At 41.9% G+C, this 24,181-nt stretch overlaps 1 protein-coding gene across 9 annotated transcripts in view; it reads right to left on the reverse strand.

The window, feature by feature from the left end:
- SIPA1L1 (signal induced proliferation associated 1 like 1) overlaps positions 1 to 24,181 on the reverse strand; it is a 370,770-nt gene that overhangs the window by 106,936 nt on the left and 239,653 nt on the right. For all 9 annotated transcript variants that reach the window (XM_039251856.1, XM_039251855.1, XM_039251854.1 and 6 more), the window contains 2 exons: positions 17,885 to 18,015; positions 12,443 to 12,631 (listed from right to left, as the gene is read on the reverse strand). In XM_039251856.1, coding sequence (XP_039107787.1) covers positions 12,443 to 12,631; positions 17,885 to 18,015 — 320 coding nt within the window. The remainder of the gene's footprint in view (positions 1 to 12,442; positions 12,632 to 17,884; positions 18,016 to 24,181) is intronic.

The following is a 24,181-nucleotide window of genomic DNA, read 5'->3' on the forward strand; positions in this document are numbered from 1 at the left end:
GGGGGGGGGGGGGGAACCTCCGCTCAGTGCATAGAAAGACGGTACTTGCTAAATACCTGCACACCAGGTCCCCTCGTGCCAACTGGTCCTGGGGGGGGGGCTGAGCGCACAGACTGCTTCTTTGTGCTGGCTCCTGGAGGCTAGACTTCAGAGTGGTGGCGCGCCTGCCGCCATTGTAGCTCCTGGGCGGCTGGGGCCCCTGAAAGAGCCGCGCGGACACCAGGCGCCCGCGCTCCTGGCTGCCTGGAACTCGAGAGGGAAGGCAAAGAACTAAAAACTGGGAAATTAGCCTGTGAGTTCGTGTTTCGGGTGACGAGCCATAGAGGGACCCGGTTTTCCTCACTCCAGCAGGCTCGGGCTCAGAACATCCTGCGGGCAAGCCCCCGCCCCTGCGCACCAGCCTGACCCAGAGAAGGAAGCAGCGATTCTAACTCCGCCCCCAGAGATTCTGACTCCGCCCCCAGAGCTCAGCAGGGAGCCTGGAATTGCCCGAGGGGGTTGCCTGGGAAGCTGTGTCTAAAGCAACTTCAGCGGAGCGCGCGGACTGGGATTTGGAGACTGGAACTGGCCTGGGTTGAAGAGTGCAACCAACTTCGGCTGTGCGCCCGGTACGGGGAGTTTACACGCCCAAAAAAGCGAGGTGCAGCGCTTGGTTCAAGAAGGGACTGGAGCACCGTCACTCTCCTCCCCACAACCGCCAAGGCAGAACTCCCGCCTGAGGCATTGGATCATGCCATGCCCATCCCTGCCTGAGAGCTGCCCGCCTCCCTTTTTTTTTTTTTCTTTCCTTCTTTTTTCCTTTCCCCCCCCTTTTTTTTCTCTTTCTTTTTTTCTTCTTCTTTCTCTTTTCTTTATTCCCCAGAACACTGACCTGATTAACTCTGGTCGCCAGCTTGCTTAAACAATCACGACTCCATTCTGTAAATGTAAATTCTACACCTACTGACATTTTCAGCTATTTCTCTCAGGAGTAATTAGACTATATAGTTTCTTTGGATAATTCCAGCATCCTTCTCTCACCTATCCAACCATATTCTACCCTTCACCTCTTTGAAAAAAGCTTCTTATCCCGTCTGCCTGTTCATTCTATTTCCAATTGTGTCTCATCCCACCCCGCCTTCTCTCTCTTTCTCTATTCTCCTCAACCAGCACTGCATACACACGGCTATTTCACTGTAGCTGGGAAATCCAGGCATATGCTTTAAACTGTTCTTTGTCCATCAGTTTTCTTCTTTTTTCCTTTTCTTTTCCCCTTTATGACCCTTTTATGTATTTTATACTCCATATTATTCGACCTCCCTCCTCCGTCTTTTCTCTTAACTTTTTCGTTTTCCCTCTCGCTTTGCATGTTAGTTGAATTAGCCTGTGCGTTTGTGTGCTCCTGCTCCCTGTGTGTTTGTCTGTCTGTTTTCTTTTCCAGGGCTACCTCAAGAAACAAGCTAGAGTGCACAAGGTGGAGAGTCCCAAATATCACTACGAATAGGAAAATAAAATAACCAAGGTCCCAACAAGAGAGACCAGGGGATACCATTCAAAAAACACTCTCTGAAAGGGTAGGCCCTGGAAAGTCAAAGAGCCTTCTTGGATATAGCAGTGCTCATAGAAACAGAGAGAATAATAGGTCTTTAAAACCAACAAGAGCCGGAAAGCTAACTAAAATGACGAAACGAAAGACCTCTCCTCCAAAGAAACTCCAAGAAGAAATGACAGCTAATGAACTGCTCAAAACAGATATCAGCAGCATCACTGAACAAGATTTTAGAATAATAATGGTAAAATTAATAGCTGGGCTTGAAAAAAACATAGGGGACATCAAAGAAACTATGGCTACAGACAGAATGGAAAATAAAAATAGGCATGAAGAATTAAAAAATGCGATAAATGAGATCCATAATAAATTAGAGGCCTCCAATGCACGGATTGAAGAGGCAGAAAGGAGAATAAGTGATTTAGAAGACACCATTATAGAAAAACAAGAAGCTGACAAAAAAAGAGACAAACTGATCCAGGAACAGGAAAGAAGAATTCGAGAGCTCAGCGATACGGTCAAACGCAACAATATCCGTATCATAGGAATCCCAGAAGAGGAAGAGAGAGGGAAAGGTGCTGAAGGAGTCCTGGAACAAATTATAGCAGAGAACTTCCCCGACCTGGGGAAGGAAGTAAATGTGGAAGTACAAGAGGCTCAGAGGACTCCCCTCAGACGTAACCTGAATCGATCTTCTGCACGACATATCATAGTGAAAATGGCCAAATACAAGGACAAAGAGAGAATTTTGAAAGCAGCTAGGGAGAAAAGGGCCCTAACATACAAAGGGAAACCTATCAGAGTGGTGACAGACCTATCTACTGAAACTTGGCAGGCTAGAAAGGAATGGCAGGAAATCTTCAATGTGATGAACAGTAAAAATATGCAGCCAAGAATCCTCTATCCAGCAAGCCTGTCATTCAAAATAGAAGGAGAGATAAAAACCTTTCCAAATAAACAGAAATTGAAAGAATTTGTCACCACGAAGCCAGCCCTACAAGAAATCCTGAGGGGGATGCTCTGAAGGAAAGGTTGCAAGGAACAAAGATACCAGAGACACCACCACAAACATGAACCCTACAAAAGATACAAAGACTCTAAACCCACATATTTCAATAATAACACTGAATGTAAATGGGCTGAATGCTCCAATCAAAAGACATAGGGTAGCAGAATGGATTAAAAAACAAAATCCATCAATATGCTGTCTACAAGAAACTCATTTTAGACGGGAAGATACCTTCAGATTAAAAGTAAGGGGATGGAGAAATATATATCATGCTACAGGAAATCAAAAGAAAGCCGGAGTAGCGATACTTATATCAGACAAACTGGACTTTAAATTAAAGACAATCACAAGAGATGAAGAAGGGCACTACATAATAATTACAGGGTCCATCCATCAGGAAGAACTAACAATCATAAATGTCTACGCACCGAATATGGGAGCACCTAAATATCTAAAACAATTAATCACAAACAGAAACAAGCTTATAGATAAGAATGTGCTAATAGCAGGGGACTTTAATACTCCGCTTACAGCAATGGATAGGTCAACCAGACAGAAAATCACTAAAGAAATAATGGACTTGAAAGACACATTGGACCAGATGGATCTGACGGATATATTTAGAACTTTACATCCTGAGGCCAGGGAATTTACTTTCTTCTCAAGTGCGCATGGCACATTCTCCAAGATAGATCACATACTGGGACATAAAGCAGCCCTCAATAAATATAAAAGAATAGAGATCATACCATGCACACTGTCAGATCACAATGCTTTGAAACTTGAAATCAATTACAGGAAGAAGTCTGGAAAACCGCCAAAAACATGGAGGTTAAAGAACACCCTTCTAAAGAATGAATGGGCCAATCAGGCAATTAGAGAGGAAATTAAAAAATATATGGAAACAAATGAAAATGAAAACACAACAATTCAAAATCTATGGGATGCGGCCAAGGCAGTCCTAAGAGGAAAGTACATTGCTCTCCAGGCCTATTTCAAGAGATTAGAAAAAGCACAAGTCCAAAATCTAACAGCTCACCTAAAGGAGCTAGAGGCAGAGCAACAAGAACGCCCTAAACCCAGTAGAAGAAGAGAAATAGTAAAAATTAGAGCAGAAATAAACAACATAGAGACCAAAGAAACAATTGAACAGATCAATGAAACCAAGAGTTGGTTTTTTGAAAAAGTAAACAAAATTGACAAACCTCTAGCCAGGCTTATCAAAAAGAAAAGAGAGAGCACCCAAATAGACAAAATTATGAATGAAAATGGACTTATTACAACCAACCCCTCAGAAATACAAGCAATTATCAGGGAATACTATGAAAAATTATATGCCAACAAATTGGACAACTTAGAAGAAATGGACAAATTCCTAAACACACACTCACTACCAAAATTCACACGGGAAGAAATAGAAAACCTGAACAGACCCATAACGAGTGAAGAAATCGAATCAGTGATCAAAAATCTCCCAACAAATAAGAGCCCTGGACCTGATGGTTTCCCTGGGGAATTCTACCAGACATTTAAAACAGAATTAATCCCAATTCTTCTCAAGCTATTCCAAAAAATAGAAGTCGAAGGAAAACTCCCGGACTCATTTTATGAAGCCAGCATCACTCTGATTCCCAAGCCAGACAGAGATCCAACAAAAAAAGAGAACTATAGGCCAATATCCTTGATGAATACGGATGCAAAAATTCTCAACAAGATCCTTGCAAATCGAATCCAGCAGCATATCAAAAGAATCATCCACCAAGATCAAGTGGGATTCATTCCTGGGTTACAGGGCTGGTTCAACATTCGCAAATCAATCAATGTGATCCATCATATCAATAAAAGAAAAGATAAAAACCATATGATCCTGTCAATAGATGCAGAAAAAGCATTTGACAAAATACAGCATCCCTTCTTAATAAAGACTCTCGAGAAAGTTGGGATAGAAGGAACCTACTTAAACATCATCAAAGCCATCTATGAGAAGCCTTCAGCTAACATCATCCTCAACGGGGAAAAACTGAGAGCTTTCCCCCTGAGATCAGGAACACGACAGGGATGTCCACTCTCACCACTGTTGTTTAACATAGTGCTGGAAGTCCTAGCATCAGCCATCAGACAACAAAAGGAAATCAAAGGCATCAGAATTGGCAAAGAGGAAGTCAAACTTTCACTCTTCGCAGATGACATGATACTCTACATAGAAAACCCGACAGACTCCACCAGAAGCCTACTAGAACTGATCCAAGAATTCAGCCAAGTTGCAGGGTACAAAATCAACGTACAGAAATCGGTTGCATTTTTATACACCAATAATGAAGCAACAGAAAGAGAAATCAAGAAACTGATCCCATTCACAATTGCACAAAAAACCATAAAATACCTCGGAATAAACCTAACCAAGGATACAAGAGATCTGTATGATGAAAACTATAGAAAACTTATGAAGGAAATTGAAGAAGACACAAAGAAATGGAAAAACATTCCATGCTCATGGATAGGAAGAATAAATATAGTTAAGATGTCATTACTACCTAAAGCACTCTACACATTCAATGCAATTCCAATCAAAATTGCACCAGCATACTTCTCAAAACTAGAACAAACTATCCAAAAATTTGTATGGAACCACAAAAGACCCCGAATAGCCAAAGTAATACTGAAAAATAAAACCAAAACGGGAGGTATCACCATCCCAGACTTCAGCCTCTACTACAAAGCTGTCATCCTCAAGACAGTATGGTATTGGCACAAAAACAGACACATAGACCAATGGAACAGAATTGAGAACTCAGAAGTGGACCCAAAAGTATACAGCCAACTGATCTTTGACAAAGCAGGAAAGAATATCCAATGGAAAAAAGACAGCCTTTTTAACAGATGGTGTTGGGAGAACTGGACAGCAACATGCAGAAGAATGAAACTAGATCATTTTCTCACACCATGCACAAAAATCAACTCAAAATGGATAAAGGACCTGAACGTGAGACAGGAAACTATCAACACCCTAGAGGAGAAAGCAGGAAACAACCTCCTTGACCTCCACCGCAGCAACTTCTTACTTGACACATCCCCAAAAGCAAGGGAATCAAGAGCAAAAATAAACTGTTGGGACCTCATCAAGATTAAAAGCTTCTGCACAGCCAAGGAAACAACCCAGAAAATTAATAGGCAACCAACGGAATGGGAAAAGATAGTTGCAAATGACATATCAGATAAAGGGTTAATATCCAGAATCTATAAGGAACTCACCAAACTACACGCCCGAAAAACAAACAACCCAGTGAAGAAATGGGCAGAAGATATGAACAGACACTTCTCCAAAGAGGACATCCAGATGGCCAACAGACACATGAAACGATGCTCAGCATCCCTCCTCATCAGGGAAATACAAATCAAAACCACACTGAGATACCACCTCACACCAGTCAGAGTGGCTAAAATGAGCAAATCAGAGAACTCTAGATGCTGGCGAGGATGTGGAGAAACGGGCACCCTCCTACACTGTTGGTGGGAATGTAAACTGGTACAGCCCCTCTGGAAAACAGTGTGGAGGTTCCTCAGGAAACTAACAATAGAACTCCCCTAGGACCCAGCAATAGCACTGCTAGGAATTTACCCAAGGGATACAGGAGTGCTGATGCAAAGGAGCACATGTCCCCCAGTGTTCATAGCAGCACTCTCCACAATAGCTAAAACATGGAAAGAGCCTAAGTGTCCATCAACAGATGAATGGATCAAGAAGATGTGGTTTATCTATACCATGGAATACTACATGGCAATGAGAAACAATGAAATCTGGCCATGTGTAGCAACATGGATGGACCTTGAGGGTGTTATGCTGATCGAAATAAGTCAGGCAGAGAAGGACAAATATTATATGTGTGCACGTATAGGAGGATTAGGAGGAACTTGACGTAGGAACAAGGGGGAGAAGAAGGGCAGAAATGGTGGGGGAAAGGGAGAGAGGCAAACCATGAGAGACTCTTGAATGCTGACCAAAACTGAGGACTGATGGATGTGGGGGGGAGGGGGGGATGGGCATGGAGGAGGACACTTGTGGGGATGAGCACTGAGTGTTATGTGGAAACTAATTTGACAATAAACTGTTTGTAAAAAAAATAAAATAAAATAAAATAAAATACCAAAAAAAAAAAAATATCCTTATTGGAAATCACTTAACAAAAATAAAATCACTTTTAAAAAATGAAATGGATATTGGGTAGGAAAGTTATTTTAAAAATCTGACTGTGATGCTGTCAAAATTATTTATATATGTGCACATTCTGATCTATTTTTATCTTTGTTATAACATGCTCTATACACACACGTAAGCATCTTCTCTAATGTTGTGCAAAATTCCTCATAAAAATAAAAAGCTTCATATTGGGTAAATTGATTTGACATTAAGATGAATTTGTTATATAGAAAAAGGCTCTTCATTACAGCATTGTTTGTAACAGGAAAAGCCTGCAATCAATCCAAATGTCCATCGATAGGGAAACAGATAAAATAAATTATGGTATAGCAACAAATAGAATACTATGCAGCCATAGCAACAGTGGGAAAGCTTTCTATATACTGACGTAGAAGGAGCTCCAAGACACATTACTCAGTGAGAAAAAGAAAATGTCCAGAGCATGTTGTATTCTGTCTAAGGGAGAAACAAGACTCTAGATGCATATTTGATGAGACAAAGGAACATATAAGAGATGGATGAAACTGGTAACTATGTAGGAAAAGAGAGGGGTGGAGACAGAACAAGGTAGAAATGAGATCCCTTAAAGTAAAAACAATTGGATTTTGGCACCATTTGAAGATATTAGCTAGTTAATTCCCATGGGAAAGAAAACTAGTTTAAATTTTTATTTTAAAGCTGAATTTAAAACAATCCACAATTTAAAGTTATGACTGAAATATCTGCACTCAATTAGTCTGTCTTTTTGGACAGTGAACCAAAGAATCCTCACTCATGTCTCTGCCATGGTGAACTCCATCACTGCAAACCGGGGTGGATCCACAGCCAGTTGTCTTCCAAATGCTGCTGCTGTCAGTTGTGTTAATCACAGAATCCTACCGCTGGAGCAGTGGATTTCATCCATGTCCTTAATCAAAGAATCCGTGCTATTCATGATCAAATAAACATCGCTTCTTTTCTTAACATTTATTCTTCAAATAAATATTGCAAACCTAATTAGAGATGATCACCTTTCCCCTTCAACTTCAGTAGCTTGAAGGGTAAGTCTTTAAGGAACAGAAAACCAATAAATATTTTCAGTTCTCTGCACTGTTAATAATTACCTAGAAAAACAGTGGAGATATTCATTTAGGTAAAACCACTACCACATACATGAAATGTGACATTTCATAATGAAAACAGGACTGCCAATTTTCTCTGCTGCAAACTGGCAGCTGTACTTTAATATGTTATACTTAATATCGGGCACTGAAGCCAGCAGCAATAATACTTAGAGCCATCTTTCTAGTTTCTTCTCCCACTCAAGGGGAGGGAAAAGGAGGATCGGGGGTTTAGTGCACTGGGTAAGAACGTAGGCTGTGGAGTCTGAATGCCTGGACTTAAAACCTGCCTCCACCAGATCCTAATTGTGATGGGTGTGCTCTTGCAGCATCTTTGTGCCTCAGTGTCCTTGTCTGTAAAATAAGAACAATACTAGCACTGACATCAAAACATCCAGAGGAGTCACTGAAGTAATTCATGTAAGCTGCTTCACAGGGTACCTAGCTTGGTCACTGCTCAATAGAAAATACCTGTTTTTATTACTCTCTTACATGTGTCTTACACTCCTGCTCAGCAAGACTGCTTGCTGCCATAACCACACTGCGCTTTCAACCTTCTGTGTTTTGCTCTTATTGTTCTGAATCTAGACCACTACACTGCCTGTTCTCTGGCCCATCTTGGAAATGGGCCTAGCTAATCATGACTCAGCCCTGTTGGCTTGAATCTCTATTGCTCTTTGTTTGCAATTCTCTTATTGTACTCTTTATATTAAACCTGACTTTCATTATAGGAATTGATGACCTTGTCTCCTTCATGGGGAAGGACTGTGTCTTACTAGCCTATTCATTCTCCATAGCTTTTAATAATCCACAAAGAGTGATTACTCAATAAGCATTTATTAGATTTGAAACAGTTGTGCTTACTTATGACAGTAAGCATAACCTATTATACTGCCTATGATAGCAGCTCTCTCATGGGACACCTGCAAATGTTAAATGAGAGAGCGCATGTAAAGGGCTACTAACACGTTATTTATTTATTTAATCATTATCAACCACAACTAAGAGTTCTTCAGGCTCCATGTGCCTAGCTTGGTGGCTTTTCAGTCCCCTTGCACAGAGTAGATGGAATGAAGGTGTCTTTTAGATGATTGATGAAGAAAAATGGCACTGATAGGGCAAATGCATAAGTAACTATTAGCTATATTATTAAAAAGTCGGCTTGGATAGATCATGAAATTCCTGATATTTTAGAGCATAGTTTTGAGGATCAAAATAATTCAAGCCATGAAAAAATATACCAACTTGCAAATCTTACAAACAAAAGGTAGGATTATGCAAATGTGTGTACCCAGTGTTCAAGACTGCTAAGGGAAAACAGCACTAAGAACTTCTGAAATTCTCCATCTTCTCAACCATAAAACAGGCCAATAATTAGAACCTCTGTGCAGGGTGGCAGGAGGAGTAAGTCAGGCAATGTGGTAAAAGTGCTTACAAATGTGTAATAAGGAAACATACCGCTGATCTAGTTTGATTTTATCATAAGTGATGCTCTCAATTATCTAATAAGTGAAGATCTAGGACCATGATGGATAAACTAAATCTAGAGTTGATCCAGATTTTCTGGGTCACAAACTGTTTCAAATGCGTGACAGTGTGAGATCACTGGTAGGTTACTGTCCTGTACAGGATGATGGAAATGGACATCAATGAACAGTTAAAGGCCCAGAAAAGTATCAGGGAGGAGAGGATGAAAGCTTGGATAAGCCACACACATAACTGGGATAAGCATATATTCATTTTCTAAAACTTCAGGAATTAAAATGCCTACGTCAGTTCCTGCAAACATATCAGAGACTAGTCAAATGAAAGACACATTTTTATGTTTTTGTGAAATGCTTTCTTTTACATATTATAGATATAGTTTTAATTTGCTCTTCTACTCATTTCAGCTTTTAAAAGTGGTAAAATGAGAAAATAAAGCACCAGAGATCTGAAAGGCAAAATGCCACAATGAAGCAAGCAAACAGTGTTTTCTTTTTCCAAGCATAATTATGTAAACTGTTTAGAGGGAAAAAGCTACTAAAGGAATCATTTAAATAAAACTTAAAGGGAGATCTTAAAGTTCTTTTCAGTGAGTCTAATTTTTTGGTATCACTCTACAGATCTTTTTAAATGTAAGGATGTGCAAAGCATAAAATTTATTAAAATGATGACATAGATGGAAATGGAAAATGTTTTGCAATGATTCAAATGCGTAATCTACTGCACTTACATGCATTTCTTTTAAGAAATCTGTATATGTACAAGGCACCAAAATAGTCATTTTCTTAAAATGATTCCAAGGCATTAATGAGATTTCCTACCAAAAAAAAGGACTCCCCAGACTAAACGCCTAAGTATGTGTGCCATGTGCTTTTTATCAGCACAATTCTGGCTTTGAATCCTATGGAGACATAAATGAAAAGACAGAGGCTAAGGGGGGTGTGCCCCTTAGCTCAGATTTAGAATTGCTTATATGGAATATCATGCTTTAAACTTTTAGGTTCTACTGTCTAGTGAAATTTCCCCCCCAAAAAAACTGGGGAGATGTCCATCGGTTGCCAAATTTTAATTTCGCAGAGGAAAGGCATTATAGAAAACAACGTATATCATCATCAATAATTTATGAAGCAAAGGATAATTTTAATACCCCCTAAGCATAAGCAGCCCTAATTTTAGAATGGACAGTTTTATGAATTAAATCAATTTAGCTTTAAATTAACTCACTATACAGTGGTCTTACCTTTTCTGTATTGATGTGACTAGAAATCATCCATCACTAAGAGAGGGCATAAAATGGGCTAGCGGTCCCACCAAGAGGTCTACAATTGGGGCATCCACAAAGGGGAAAGTGGCAGCAAATACCTTCCTTCTATAAAGTAACCTATTCTAATGTAGGATTTAGAATGTTCAATTTCTATGTTCAAAATAATGATGACATTATCAGTGTCTAAATGAGATTCTCCTTGGGATGCCTGGTAGCTCAGTTGGTTAAGTGTCCGACTTTTGCTTAGGTCATGATCCCACAGTTCGTGAGTTCTAGCCCAGCACTGGGCTCTGTCCTGACAGCTCAGAGCCTGGAGCCTGCTTCAGATCCTGTGTTTCTGTCTCTCTCTGCCCCTCCCCTGCTCATGCTTTCTCTCTCTCAAGAATAAACATTAAAAAAAAAAAAAATCAAATGTATTCTCCTTGAAAAACATGGTCACTGAAAAGACCAAATCCATTCAGTGGAGCCTAATCCTCATTTTTCTCTTTTCCTCCTTTGTTAGACTGAATGTTCAGAACATTTACTGGAAAACAAACAGCCCCCCAAATAGTTTAAGCTCATTCGTGCACCAGCAGTCTTCTGACACATTCAAAGTGCTCCCTTGTGTCCATGTTACCAACAAGGATAGGCATGGCCTACCGGAGGCCCATGCACAGCACAGACATCACCCGGGCTTTCTGACAAGTGCAATGAATACACAGAGAGAGTAATGATGAGAAAAGTTGTGTCCAACCACTGGTTCCTAATATATCCCTAGTGGCTGAATTAAAAGAATATACCCTGGAACAGATTTTTTAAAGTCCCATTCATTTTAATAACGTTGGAATTTGTGGTTACTTAAGGAGATACCATCAAAATTAGTCCATAAAATGGCATTCAATAAATGGACCAATTTTATGTTTGGAGGGTTGCCTTTTTTTTTTTCTAATGCAATAGTAAAGCTATTATCACTCATACTGCCAAGATGTAATATGGCTAAAATGGTTCAAGGATGTTCAAAGAAAGAGAGTATATAAATACAACATCTAACAAAACTAGCCCAGATGCTCAAATTCTTCCAAGCAGATATGGGCACGGTCCCTAGTTAGCGGATATGTGAGATCCTAATTTTTCATTCTCTACCCTTTTGCAGCCTCTGTATGGACTGTCCTGTCATCCATCTGAATCTTGACCAAATGGCCACACATTAAGTACAGACGTAAGAAAATCCTAAGCATTTTCATTTTGTTACTAATTGGGACACAATTTTTTTTACAATTTTGTATAGAAATCTTGGCTAGAATACATCTTTGGTGGTATAAATAGACTTTAAAAACTGAAGCTTTTAAGAACAGCTGTACTGTGGATAGTGGATAGTGTGTACAATGGATAACAGTACAGGCTTTGAACTTAGGAACTGTGTGAACTTGGGCCTTCAATCTCCCTATGCCTCAGATGCCTCATCTTCAAAATGGAGACAATACTGGTGCCATTCTCATAGGGTTGGGAGATTAAAATGGGATAACATATTTAAGACACTTAAAACAGAGCCTTGTGACTATAATACTCTTATTGCTACTACCTATTCCTATATTCCCTGAAAAATTCACTGCACTGATGGAAGATTTTATACTAAAAGAGTTGTACGCAGTTTAAGAACCATTATTTATCAATTCTGACACAGAAAATTTCATCAGATGAGGCATGTTCAGAGTTCAGAGAGTCAGGAAACAAGAAAATGAGTAACTGCAAAGAGGCCATCCTCTGCAATAATGCTATCCATTTTCCCAGTCAAAAAAGAAATCTTAAGGTCTGTATTCAGGACACCTAGAGGGAAAGCTGAGCAACAAGAAGGTCTTCCCCTGGAAGCCAAACTTACCCCTTGTTCATCCAGTTTCATGAGCTGCTCTGTGACTTTGGGAGTGTTGAAGGCCAACCGCAGGCACTGGACATTGAGCTCAGGAATCACATGCTCCAGCACTTCCTTCAGGGGCAGCCCTCTGGCTGTTGAGTGCTTTGCCGTTGAGGGAATGGCATCCTCCAGGACTGAACCTCTCAGTGTCATGAGCTAAAAAACAGACATGTGCTCCAGTGAGAGCTCTCCTGGTGTGAGAGAGGAGTAAACACATCAAATGCTCTGGAAGCCTCGACTCAGACGCCCCAGAGGAGGTGGGAATGACTTCTGAAAGGTTTAGATACTTTGTATATGAAAAATGAGGCCAACACTTTGTTTCCTTTTAAAAAAAATTTTAATGTTTATTTTTGAGAGAGAGTGAGAGAGCATGCGCGAGCGTGAGTACGAGAGGGTCAGAGAGAGAGAGGGAGACACAGAACCCCAAGCAGGCTCTAGGCTTTGAGCTGTCAGCACAGTGGGGCCTGAACCCACGAAACGTGAGATCATGACCTGAGCTGAACTCGGATGCTTAGCTGACTGAGCCACCCAGGCGCCCCTATTGTTTCTTTTATAGAGAAAGAAGGAAAATACACAAGAGGGGAGAGGGGCAGAGTAAGAAAAGTGGGGGGTAGGGAGAGGAAGAGAGACAGAGACAGAGAGAGAGGGAGAGAGAGTAAGTTTTAAGCAGGCTCCATGCTCAGCATGGCCCTGGGATCATTAACCTGAGATGAAATCAAGAGTTGGGCCTTCAACTGACTGGGCCACCCAGGCACCCCTAGGCCAACACTTTCAAGAAGATCTAGACAAGCCCAAAGGAACTCAGAGTCAAGCCTTCCAAGGACAGCTACTTAAAAGCCAAATAAAGTATTTCCTTTAAGAACTCAGCAAGATCTAGATCTTTACATGGCTTATAAAATGTCACTAACCAGGAAAGTAAGGAGGACATATCCCAGAGAAATATCTGAACAATAAATGGCTCAGGATTTACATGTTATATGTTTTGATTTACAAAAAGGGTAAAGTTTTAAATTTCCTAACATACTATGGACAAGCATAAACTACTTCTATTCCCCAAATGCTACCACAATAAGACAATGATTGTAGTTAGTGTAGCAGCAGAGTCTACAGCATTGGAAATTGCTCTAGATTTCTACTTATTTCTTAAAACGTTTTCCATTATTACAAAATATAAACATAAGCAAAGAAGTTTCCCTGTGTAATGATGATTTGTTGGAGTAAACATGAAGCCCAAAGCAGTCTCAATTCCCAAAAGGTGTCATGTGGCCAAGCTGTTAATATACTGTAAACACTGTTTGTGACCTAAGAAAAAACCCCATTACACTGAACACCTTTCCTGAAGCCTGTCGGTTACCTAAGGCCTTGAACTGCAGCAGGGTAGCAGGAGCTAACAGACAGTGTCAATAGGCAGGTGTGGTGTGTGCGAGGCTGAGGGAAAGAGATACACAACTGCAAATACACGGATGGCTGTATTTACTGGGAAAGGGTAACAAGTTCAAGGCCTCAGAGAGCCTGAAGGCAGAAAATGGATCTCATCATGGCTCAGGGCATAAGAAAAGGCCCTCGCAGAAGAGGTGGCACTGAAAAGGTACCAGGAAATCTGGGGAGAATTCTGTAAAATGTCAGAGAGCAAAGGCACGGAGACGAGAAAGCAGGGGGTGTGGGAGTGAAGGGGCCACCGCTATGGCCCATGGAGCTGATGAGAGTGCAAGGGAAGTGGGGGGGCCCGCAGCAGGTGTGTGCGCCCATCAGGCTCCCAGGGCAACCTCAGGCCCTGTCTGAAGGGGGAGGGTGACATGCACCTTATGAGGAGCTGCAAGAGGAAGAAGCCACAGGCAGACAATATGGTTAGAAGGAAGCTGCATGCGTCTCGGAAAGCAGGCAAAGAGGGCATGACACACGTCTAGCAGCGAAATGGAAGCCAAAGGAAACACCACCAGGGGAGTAAACCCTCTACCATCTGCCACATGATGCGGAGGAGAGAGGAGGACACGGAAGGCAAATTTATCAACATCTTGCTCTCCATATAAGAACAAGGTACTATTGGGGCGCCTGGGTGGCTTAGTCGGTTAAGCGTCCGACTTTCGCTTAGGTCATGATCTTGCGGTTCGTGGGTTCGAGCCCCGCGTCGGGCTCTGTGCTGACTGCCCGCTCAGAGCCTGGAGCCTCTTTCGGTCTGTGACTCCCTCTCTCTCTGACCCTCCCCTGCTCACGCTGTCTCTCTCTCCTAGAAATAAATAAAACATAAAAAAAATTAAAAAAAAAAAAAAAAAGAACAAGGTACTATCCATTTGATCAGTAGCTTTTCTTTCATTTATAAATGACTTGTTTTCAAGTAACACATGTGTAAAAACACACATGATTTAACACCTAATGTGATAGGAATGGTTTCTGGAATTAGTCTGTGTTTGAATCCCGGGGAACCACCGAACCACCCAGGTACGATGCTCCTGTGTCCATGAGATGATGTGTGCCTGGAGCCTAGAGCCACACAGAGGCTCGAAGCATTTTAAGCTGAGAAACCAGGACCGGGAAGGCTAATCCTGTATGTACCACAGGAAAGGCAGCAGCTCACCTCACAGAAGCCAACGCAGAGGAGAAAACGTATGGCTCATTTTCATATCCAGATCACTAGCATCCCTGATAGTTTTGTTAATGATTTCCAGAAACAAGACAAGAATCCTTAGGATCCCTGTGCACCTTTGCTTAAAAACACTCACATGCGGTAAGGTTTTCTTCGTACACTGTCAGGTTTACAAATATGCTTATGTTTTTCTGTTTGTGTTGTACACGGATGACTTATATTGAAATGAGAGAAGAGTGCTGTGCCTGTCAGGTAGGGACAGATCTCTAGAGAGGGTTCTATCAGAGGACTTCTGTTAGTTTATTTACTTTCATTGGAAAGGAGAAAGTTCCACGAAAGCTAGGGGCACTCCATCAAATACACGAGACAGAGGAAGGAAGGAGAGGCGGAGAGAAGGAAGAAGGAGACAGAGGGGAAGGGAGAGATTCTAGGCATTAGGTATGTCGTCATGAACAACTCAGACAATAGTCCCCATCCTCACGAGGCTTAAATTCTAGTGGGAGAGACAGAAAACAAACAAAATAATAAGTACAGTGAGTGAGATAGCATTAAATGTTCGTGAAAGAAAGCAAGCCTCGCATTAGGCATGAAATGGGATATGTGGCAGCAAAAATTTTAGATCCAGTGGCCAGGGAAGGGCCCCTTGACTTACGAGTCAAGGTCAGAAGGAAGTGAGAGAGCTCCAGCCAGGAGCACGCCAGGGGAAGAACACTGCCGGGCAGAGGAAAAGGGAGCAGCCGAGCCCTGAGGCAGAGGTGTCGAGGTGGCCCAGGGGGAAGGAAGCCAGCATGGCTAAAATAGCAAGGGCACTGACTGGTTTTTTCTCTTGAGACGGGAAGCCACTAAAGGATTCTGAACTGAGGAATGACAGATCCGGTTTACGCTTGGGAAGGATCCCTCCTGGGCTGAAAGGATGTAGGGATTAAGAGCAGAGGCAAGAAGAAAGGTTCACAGCAAAAAATGGTGGTGGTCTGGTCCAGGCCGAGGTGATGGGATGGAAGAAGGGGTTGAAATCTGGGCATATTTTGAAGACGAAGTCAACAAGGTTTGCTGACAGACCAGACGGGGGGCAGGAGGCAGGGAGGAGAGAAGAGTCCAGTGTGACTTTAAGGTTTCCGGCCTGAGCAACCTCAGTAATAGGGCTGTGGGCTAAACATTAATTTGAACATAAAAACAAGTGGCGGTGGTGCTGTGACGCACAGACAACGTGTGACTTGGATGTCCCAATCACAGGCTGAGGCAGCGGACCGAAGGGCCCGCTGGGAGGGCTGGATGGAACAGGACACAGCCGCGAGGCCAGGGAAGAATGGGGGTGCAGGGCCAGCACTTGGGGCCTAGGGAGCGAGGGGCGGGAAGGGCAGAGCCACGAATCATGGCGGAGGAGTCACGTTAACTCAGGACAGCGACTGACGCTGGAGAGAGAGGCTGGGACCCAACGGGGAATGCTGCAAGGCAAGCGGGGGGCACAGGCATGGAGACCAGGGACCAGAACGGAGAAGAAATCCCTCACTTAGAACACCTGGGCCTCTGGCAGAAAGGAAGGGGGACGGCAGCAAGAAGAGGCACTTAAATGGATTTAAAAGAAACACAGAGAAGGAAGAACATGAACAGGAGTGGCCTTGGGAGGGGAAACAGGTAAGAAGAGGAAGACAAAACACCTCGTGCAAGGCAGCAGGCTCACAGAAATCCAAGAGGCCAGAAGGGGGCAACCACCTACATCCAGCTTCAAAAACTGTGTTCTCTGGGCTTTTTTACCTTCAGCAAAAGATCAGCTCTGGTGTGGAGAGAAAGTACACGAGTGCAGGAGAGCTCTTCAATTCTCTCCGACCACTGCGTACAACTCACTAGAAATGGAGGCTGTGCCTTTAAAAATCCTATTTTTAATGTCCCCCGGGTTCAAGCTGAGGAACAACTATTAAGTGAAGCCAACGCCTGAAACTTGCTTTGTATTCAATGGGGGAAATGAAGTTAACTGTCCTATTTAAACTGGTTCCAAACCCATTATTTTCTAGATACCTCAGGGGGGTATCAGGCATTAATGCCTCACAACAGTCCTAAAGTGAATTTGGTGCAGGGAGGCAATAATAAATTCATAACTGACACAACTGGATACACATTTACAAAGACAACAAAGCAATGTCCCAAACTTGTTCATAGGTTTAAAACAACAAAAAAACTGCTTTGTCAGCTATTTTATTTTTCCTTTGCTTTTCTGACCTGAATTTCATTTTAAAATAAAAACTCATATATTATGTGTGCCTAAATTCCTAAAAAGCCCCAAGAGCCCGTCTCAGGTGCAGTTAGATAGCCCTGGGATTGACAGGTCTGCATTCTAAGTCTCTAAAAGGCCTAGGTGACAGGCCCAAGCGATAGCAAAGTAGAAGAGTCTCTTTCGCTCTTTGTGGGTCCAGAAGTGGCCTACACAGCAGTTTGTAAGAGTGAGATTACTCGGGTGACCCTCTCTCACCTGTAAGCCCCCTGGCTCAAGCTGGCTCAGGGCTTTCCGGCCGCCTGAGCGGGATATGCAATATCCACTTTGGAATTCTGAGAGCTCCAATTTCCGAGGGCCACACTTGGCTGAGGTATCTTTCTCTGCATCAAAACTCCCATTCATTTACTGCAGCTATCCAGAGCTGGATGGAAAGGAAGGATCCAATCTAACCATTATGTCCACCCCCATCACCACCAGAATGAATGAAAGGGGCCTTTGTTTATTCTAAGGCACTTGTAACTACGTGCTATTACATTTAATTGCTTTGCTACTGGTATCACTCTGTTTTTTCCTTACTCCAATCAAGTCTCAATCTTTCTAGTTTGCAACTTACCTCACTGGTTCTAAAAATTATTCGGTAGTTGTATGGAGATCCATTTTCCTTCGTTTCTTCCGGCTTCTCCCTCCGAATGCTCACAGCCACTGGACCAAGATTCTCATCAGCCCCAAAATAGTTCCAGTGTTCTTGGGTAAAATAAGACAAAACAAAATTAGAACATTTACATAATGCTTTAAAAAAGTTGTATTCTGCTTGATATTTAGATCACTCAATAAAATGTCAACACATCTAACAAATATTCTTCAGTGAGTTATAAAAACAGAGACTTAGACACACAAGGTTGGTCTCAGAGAAGGTAACACTGAATAGAGGCGGCCTGTTGAGGTTTTTGGTTTTTTACTACCCTGCAACTTACTACTTTCCTTTTTGAAAGAGATTTGTGTTCTGTCCCTATCTTCTACCATATTCTACCGTTTAAATAGGCTGCACTATGTGGGCTTCCTTGCCTAAGAGAAGGTTTGTGCCAGTGCTTCTTAGTTTTGTTAAAACACAACAACAACAAAACCCTAAATCTGTTGAGAACAGAGTTAGAGGGTTGAGGACCTTGCCCCAGATTAACAAAGACTTCCCAGAACTGGAGAGAGGAGAAAGGTGTGAGTCACCAAGCGGCACTCTGCTCCCAGCAAGAGTAGGGTCTAGGAGGACAGAGCTTCTAAGTGCCCCCAGGGGGCGGAAGCCTAGCTCGGGGCTCCTGCCTCCCACCAGCGGTTCCCACGCAGTGAGCACTAAAGGCATCCGCAGAGCTGCGAACGTGGAGGGCACATAACACCTCTTGCCGGGAAGCAGTGTGGCCAGGTGCCTGAGGAGGGGTCAGGGCCCTTTTCTCAACGGGCTGCAGGGCTCAAGACTCCAAACCTCACCACAACCTTGGGGTTGGGGGAAAGTCTCCAAAGGACTGGGGTTGAATTTACCTGCCTTATGACCAGATGGAAAGTCAGGATCAAAATTAATTTACAGAAAAGATTTTTTTAAATGATATTCACTGTACACTAAGTATATATTTCTTTAAAAAAACTTAAACTTGTTGATACATGAGATGTTCACAGAAGAGGAAGTCCACAAAGCACAGAAATATATGGAAAAACTAAAGTGAGTAACTTATTCTTCAACCTTCTATAGTACTTTAAATTGTCCTATTTCATTTACATGTGACATGGGCATTAAATGACTCAGTCATGACACAGTCAACTCTCCCCATACAGAATGCATATATTTGAAAATACATGTCATTCCCATACAAAATATAAAAGTATTTGAAAATCCATGAGAATAAGAGGAATAATAGCATAAAATATCTAATCACGTAGTTTTAAAATTGGGTAATGTAGATGAAGGTACTTTGCAAGTACCAAAGAGTGGTCATAAAAGATACAATCATATAGTAAGTGAGGAGGGCTCGCCAAGAATGTCATCATACTCCATGGAAATTCAAAATAAGAAAACACAACAGGAATACAGGCAATGAACCTCTCATATATGGACAATTGAGAAGCAACCCAACGGAGGTCACAAAATTCACGTGCCAACACTTATGTATACCCTCAAAGTACTGCACGTATGAATCACGCTCGGAGGCTGTTTACTCTTACTTTGCATACAATTTTAATAAGCTTGGTTGTCTGGTCTTCAAGCTCACTGCTTTGTTTCAGAGATGTGATAATTCCAGAGGTTGACAAAGTCCAGAGTGTAGGGCTGATGCGGACTTGCATATAGACAGCAATGGGATACAACAACTGACAACAAGGAAGAAAACAGAAAGGCAGGAGACAGAAATCATATGAAAAAGCAGACAAGAACGTAAAGGAAAACAAGATAGCAGTCTGGGGCCATTACTGAAGGGGCAAAGTGCTCAACACACTTAAAAAACTGCAGAGGGGGATCCTGAGTGGCTCAGTTCGTTAAGCATCCAACTCTCGGTTTCTTTTTTTAATGATTATTTTTGAGAGAGAGACAGACAGAGAGCAAGCAGGGGAGGGGCAGAGAGAGAGGGAGACACAGAATCAGAAGCAGGTTCCAGGCTCTGAGCTGCCAGCACAGAGCAAGACACGGGGCTCGAACCCACAGACGGCAAGATCATGACCTGAGCTGAAGTCGGCCACCGAACAGACTGAGCCACCCAGGCAACCCTCGACTCTTGGTTCTGGTGCAGGCCATGATCTCATGGTTCATGAGTTCAGGCCTTGCATCAGGCTCTACACTGGGATTCTCTCCCTAACTCTCTCTGCTCCTCCCTTGCTCTCTCTCTCCTCTCTCTCTCTCTCAAAACAAACAGACACTAAAAAAATAAAAAGAAACTAAACCCTAAAACTAAAAAATGTTTAAAAAGCAGAAAAAAATTAAAGACCATGTAAACTTTTGTATGTCATCATTAAATCCTGACCATGCTTTTCTGCAATTTTGCAGAGCTGTTAAGGAAGTACATTTATGAGCTGGGGAATGTTCCTGAGATAATTATAACTAATTTCTAATACTTCATTCAGACTCTATCTTCAAACAAAACCATCTCTGGTCTGATAACTGTAGGCAGATCTTTTTAAACTTGTGTGTGTGTCTGTGCAGAAGCTTTTTTTCCCTTGAAAAAGAGCTCCAAGCAAGCATTTCCATTTGTTCCTCTATTTCAGTTTCACAGGATAGATGGGAATTCTGGTCTGGTTCCCTGAGTCAAGTTCATTGCTATCATGATCAGACTCTGCTTGTCCAAAATGTGTTTCCACTTGAGTAAGAATTACTCTCACAATAAAAGCCTTGTTTTTTGTACACACTGACCGTCTGCTCTGCTTCCGAGGATTACAGAGGTATAGAAAAACACCCTTTCTACACGAACATAACTTTATTCAGTTCAAAATCCAAATGTAGTGTGTACTCTCTGGCAGCAGACTTTGGTTCAGTGTGATACCTTAAAATTAAATTTCTAAGTCCTTAAACTTTGATCTTAAGACAAATGATTTTTTTTTTTTTAAACCAAAATACTGGCCTTTTAGAGGTATCCAACTGGTCCCTCTGGCCAGTCTTGGCTCTGCCTGTCCTTCAAGCTCAGTACCTCCCTCTTAGCACCTTAGCCTTTGGGTAGCACCCTCAGGACCTGCCCCAGGCTGTGGCATTGTTTATTTTTTCCTAGCAGCCTTCTACTTACACGCTTTGCTAGCAGACTTACTCATCAGTTCCAGAGGGCTCTTCCAGCCAGATCCACAGGTCACCTTTGTCTTTTGTGGGGACGGGAGGGGAAAGAGGGAGAGCAAGATCAGGGGAGGTGCAGATGAGTGTTACGGAAAGGTCTGGAAGGATGTGATGGGAGACTTCAGGATGATGCAGTCTGAGGGAGGAGAGGGGCAAGGGAGAGGAACTGGATAATCAAGTAGGGTAGATAAATCTACTGACAGATGAGTTGAAGTACAGGTATGACAGCACCCTAAACAATGACACTTTAGTGCTAGCATACTGGAATGCGAAAAACCAATACTGCAAACATTCTGTTAGAATGATATAATGCCATGAACTGAGGCACTCTGCCAAGTGTTCTATCTAATATTCACGTCCACCATGAAAATATAGCTATTTCCTTCTTTTCTACGGATGTAGCAGCTATGATCTGGAAAGTCACTGCCCGGCCACAACTAGCAAATAGCAGTACCAGAATTCAAATGTATGATCTGATACTGATTCTGAAGCTCATTTTTTAGCCATTTAATATTAACATCAGCTTCCCAAAAGTTCCCGATTATTATATCATAAATTTTAAAAAGTCAAATAAAATTTCATGCCTAAAGGGATGAACCAGCTAGATCACACATAAAGAAAGTTTTATTAAGCTCAAATTGCTTAAATGGCCAGAGGAGCAATTTCTGCATTTTGTGCAAACAAACAAACAAAAAAACCAAGAAACAAAAAAAACCTGGATTCTGGATTGGTTTCATATTCCCAGAACAGAAAAGATTAGGTTATTTAAAAGCACCTTAATCAGAAATCTCTGAAAATACTAAAATCAAATTTTTAAAAAATAAGCAAGGCTTATATAAAAACAAAAGCCTTATTCCTTGATGTGCCATAAGCAAGGCTTCACTGTGTTTAAAGGGAGAGATATTGACATTTTATTCACAGATGGTTGGTTTCCCCCACCTTCATTTTTCATATTTAACACCTAAGCAAATATTTAGCCTCAAGTTCTTAGCTCTGGTTCCTGAGTTTTAACAAGAATGATACAAAAAGTGCCAATGAGTAGTTGTGCTACCACTAGAATATTCTATATGTCTGGCTGACACATTGACAATAATAAATAAATAAATAAATAAATTCACAATCTTTGAAAGGGGAAACAGGAAATAACTCAAGGCTCCCAGTGATTAGATCAAGTACAGTCCCATCACCTGGTCATGAGCTGCGTATGAAACAGGTATATACAGGGGTGGGGATAGGAAGGAAAAGCACAGTATTTTAACTGTAAAGGAGGAAAGGAAAATCCAATCAGAAGAGTTACATTCTTTTTTTTTAAAAGCATTTGAACTTTTTAAAACAAATTTTTTTTAAAATTTATGTCTGAGAGAGAGAGAGACAGAGAGAGAGAGCGCGCGCAGGGGAGGGTCAGAGAGAGAGGGAGATACAGAATCTAAAACAGCCTCCAGGCTCTGAGCTGGCTGTCAGCACAGAGCCCGACAGGGGGCTTGAACTCACGACCGTGAGATCATGACCCGAGCCGAAGTCAGATGCTTAACGGACTGAGTTACAGAGTTTCAACCAGCACTTTCCGTATTGTCTCTGATGGTTTTTGTGATACTTGCAGACTTTGTATTACAATTCCAGTTGTACCTTTCCCTAGGGAGATCAGCATAATCTGCACTGTGGGGAATTGTGAACGAAAATACATTTTTGATTTTTAGAAATAATTTGTAAAATTAAAATACATCTTTACAATGTTAACTCAGAAATTTAAATAGGGAAAACAGACGTGATAAACGCAAATGGAAGACCCAGGAAGCAAATGAAACTTAGCTACTATCTCACACCTAACAAACTAGCAACAACATCTCTGAAGTGCAGAATGGTGCTCGGCCGAGCGGGGCTGCCACACTCCTACTCTGCTGGTGGCACTGTGAACTGATGCAACCGTTTGAGAAAGCGTCTTAGCAATATATGCCAAAGTCACAAAAACGTTCACATCCTAATCTGAGTCACCCTAATTGACTATGCAGAACCAAAAGTGAAAACCCTTCCATTTTCTCTAGAAAAGGCATCTTGAGTCACTGCAGCAGGAGGCACTGAAGACGGCAGTGCTGAGCAGACAGACCTGGGCCTTCCTGTAGGTCAGCAGGTCAGATATGGGAACTACTGACAGCTCAAACTATTTCACCATGATCGGTATTTTAAGCTATCATTTCCTAACACAGTCCACTTGGGGGGCTGCAGGTGTGCCACTGTCAGTGCAGGCGACCTCAACTTTGACCCTCGACGTTTCCACTGGAGAATCGGGGCACAGCTAGGGAGACGACTCCCTGGAGCACAAGCTTCTGCAGGGCGGCTCGACATCTGCCTCAGATGTTTCGGTTTTCTGCAACTTATACATCTTAATAAGACTAATAACCAGGTTAGAAAGAGAGGACGGATCTAAAGTTAGGAGACTGTAAAAAAAAGGAGGAGGAGAAGAAAAACAACAGCAGCATATTCTGCTTTCAAAATGAAACATAGGTTTGGCAAAGCAGAGGTAATAAGAGGCCAACTTTTTGAAGAATGGCTCTTTCCGAGAAGCGCACCACTCAGAGATTCTCAGTCTCTGGTCCCCAAAGGGCTCATCCTAATTATAAGGGCGGAGGTTCCATGAGAACTAAATAGCCCCGGATTTTGCATCATAATCAAAAGCAGGTCACAGTAATGGATGGGGACATTTACACAGGACTGGCCACATGCCAGAATTCTGTCCCAAAGCACTCCACTAAGCTTATAATTATTGTTGCATAAGAGTAATTGTGCACATTTACAAAGCACACAGTGCTCTGAAGTTCCAATTCTTTTTTTCATAGGTAATTCTGAAAAAGTAGGGTGGTCTACTTGCCAAAATCGCATAAAGTGTTTGGGGCTTAAAGGAGCATGTGACACTAAGCAGCCCACACTAGCCCCCTAAGTTGCAAATAAAAGGTAGACTATAATATGAAGTTATGTTGACATGAGTAAACTGCAGCAAAATGATTAAAGGGAAAAAAAGCACAAAGAAAACTATTTGAAACAAAGGGAAAATAAAGAATAACAATCAAAATGGGATATCTATGGGTCATTATCTACGACAAATAGACAATAATTGCA

The sequence above is a fragment of the Hyaena hyaena genome, unplaced genomic scaffold (genome assembly GCF_003009895.1).
Source record: "Hyaena hyaena isolate Hyena2069 unplaced genomic scaffold, ASM300989v1 scaffold_400, whole genome shotgun sequence".
NCBI lineage: Eukaryota > Metazoa > Chordata > Mammalia > Carnivora > Hyaenidae > Hyaena > Hyaena hyaena.